This window comes from Chelonus insularis, unplaced genomic scaffold (assembly GCF_013357705.1).
Source record: "Chelonus insularis isolate UGA/USDA-ARS -01 unplaced genomic scaffold, ASM1335770v1 contig_116_pilon, whole genome shotgun sequence".
Lineage (NCBI taxonomy): Eukaryota > Metazoa > Arthropoda > Insecta > Hymenoptera > Braconidae > Chelonus > Chelonus insularis.
The window spans coordinates 428,013-430,970 of NW_023276357.1; the positions used below are offsets into that span (position 1 = coordinate 428,013).

A 2,958-nucleotide genomic window follows, 5' to 3' on the forward strand; every position below is an offset into this window, starting at 1 on the left:
TTATTGACTAGTAGCTTCAATTACTCTTTATGGCACTCATTAGTAGATAGTTTAATTTATCTAATGTGTGCTTTTATAGTTAAATAATTCATTAAAATTTTTATTTAACCTTGAGAACGAGTTTTGTCCTCTAATTTACAAAAATACTGGCGTTGGCTGTGAGACAATGTTCGTCCTTGTGGGAAGTAACCTGTTTTACATAAGATCGTTTAGTTCACATGAAGAAAAACTGCAAGTCAAGGGATATATAAACCCCCAGTATCAAGTTCGAGGCAACTGAAGTTGAGGATTCGTCAAAAGACGTTTATTTACGAAAGTTCTCTAAGTTACAGACATGTTCGTATATTTTTTACTTTTTTGTTTGATCTCAGAAGGTCTTGGAGAACCAGCAGAAGTTCTATTGGAATACCAGGACAGTTTTGGTCAGTACAGTTTTGGCTACAGTGCACCTGATTCAGCTAGATCAGAAGTAAGATCAAGTGATGGCTCCACACGTGGTGTTTTCAGTTACATTGATGGATCAGGAATAATTCAAACTGCCAAGTATACAGCTGATAGCGTAAATGGTTTCAAAATTGAAGCAAGTAATTTACCACAAGCTCCAAAGCCAGTTGAAGAGACTCCTGAAGTTAAAGCTGCTCGGCTTGAACATCTTCGTGCTTATGAAGCAGCAAGAAAAGATGCAGAAAATGAACAAGAACAAGCGAGTAAACAGGATAATAAAATAAAGCAAAAGTTAGTGAAAAGCTCAACTCAGCAAAATACTGCAGATAATAAAATGAAAGAGCAACAAACTTCGACATTAAATCAACTGCCACAGGTACTTTCATTTATAAATTAATTTTGTTTAATTTATTTAAAATAATTATATCCCAATTTATTTAAGGTTTTAAAGATAAATACCATGAACAGGGATCAAACATCTAATGTGCCCTTTGTGGCAACTTCTTTCATCTTACCCAGCAGTAATTCTAATTTACAAAACCGGATTAATTTAAAAAGTACAGATTCATCTTCCAGTACATCCACAGAGTCAATAATTCAAGGTAAAATAAATTGTAAATTGTCTATGTTTTTTTTCTTTACTTTAATATATGATGAACATCGGAAATGGCTTTATAGACTCAGTCCTTTTATTTTGAACAAACCTACCATGAGTTCAAGGTTTTTTTCATTACTGTACCAGTTCCTTTCAATGTATCTTTAATGCACTAAGGACAGTTTTGTATTCTCTTAAGATTTAAAGAAACTTTGTACTTGCTAGATCTTTGATTTAATCTTATTCATAAGATATAATCTAAGTGAAGAGCATCAATGTAACAATAGTTTTATTTTTGTATATATACAGGTAAAGGGGATATGATGAAAAAGGATGAAACTGAAAAGGATGATTCAAAATTAACACAGATTAGTCAAACGCAGCTTCATCAACTTGATAGTTCTCCTTCTATTGTCTCAATCCCATCGTATAGAATTCCTGTCTATTCTTATAACCAACGTCTTCAATTTATTCCGTCTTACTACTATTACTGAGTTGATATTGTGTACTAAAACTTTGATTAGTAGTTTGTTAATTAAATAAATTCATTTTCATTTTATAATAGTTATTTAATTATTTAAAATGTTTTTTTTTTTTGATTTTTCCTTTATTCTTTTTACAAAATAATGCAAGATATTTGAGCAATTAAATGAAATTCCTGTGTAATAATGATAAGAATAATAACATTAACAATTAAATAATACTCATAATTATAATAATGTATAACATTATAATTAGAGAACAATATTATTTATTACAATTATCTAACGAATTTAATTATTTTAAAAGTAAAAAAAATGAAAAAAGGTTGTGTAAAAAAAGGAAAGGTTGACAAATAAAAAATTATGATGAAATGGGCTGCTCTTAAACATGACAAGTGGTGCAGTCGACGAACTATTTTATATGTTGACTTATCTAATAAATTTTTGGATACCTAAAAAAATATGTCACTAAAAAACTAGTGGTGATCGATCATATCGAGGCCATTACACGACATAGAAGAGTTACGAAAAGAAAATTGTCAGTCGATTTGGAAGTAACACAGAAGGTTTGGTGCAATAGTAAAAGAGGAGAAATAAAAAAGTCTTATGTACGTGACAGTCGAATTTATACTCCCGCACATTTTTCAACTCAACGACTCGTACCAGCTTCCACGTGAACGAGTTGATCGCTTCATTAATCCAAAGTCTGCCAACTTGTTCATTTAGTATGCTTACTTTGTGATCGATTCAACAGGAATTTTTTTTATTTCCTGTTGGCCTCATCACAATTTTCAATTTTTTACTCGCTTATATCATTTAATTCATCTCAAATAATTATATAAATCATTGATAGATTTTCTAACTTGACTTTTTGGAGTAATGGTTCATAATATACATCTAAATAAAAATAATAATTAATTGTCATGACAATAATAATCACTAGATTAGTTAATCACGATTTCTACTAACAATCTTAATGAACCTACTAATTCGTGGTAATAATTGATTATCACGTTTTCTATTATTATTAATATATCAGTTTTTTTCACAATCATTTCCTGCCGTCATAGTTTTATCCATTATACACAATTTACCTATACTTTATCATATTTTCATATGCATTATATAGAAATCTAAATATGTATTTTTTAAATATTTTTTATATATTATTATGTGAATTCTAACACAGTCGTAACATTCAGCTTGGATATTTTTTTTGTCATTTTCTACGTCCACAATTTGACTCATTCTACCTTAATTTCAAATTCTGATTCCATTATGTAGTATAATATAATAATGTTAATGATAAAATGAACATTTATATTAATTATAATAATTAATAAATGTAATTTAATATTTAACGGATGAGCATCACGTGGCTCAATATCAGTAATAAAATTATTACATCATCCAGCCGAATTTGTTGTATGTATTTAT

General features: G+C 28.9%; 1 protein-coding gene across 1 annotated transcript; it reads left to right on the top strand.

Annotated features, from left to right (window-relative positions):
* Positions 1-265: 265 nt before the first annotated feature.
* LOC118072992 (uncharacterized) lies at positions 266-1,601 on the top strand. Its single transcript, XM_035093290.1, has 3 exons — positions 266-820; positions 887-1,046; positions 1,349-1,601. The coding sequence occupies exons 1-3, from the start codon at positions 335-337 to the stop codon at positions 1,531-1,533; spliced, it is 831 nt and encodes a 276-aa protein (XP_034949181.1). The 5' UTR covers positions 266-334; the 3' UTR covers positions 1,534-1,601.
* The last annotated feature ends 1,357 nt before the right edge of the window (positions 1,602-2,958 follow it).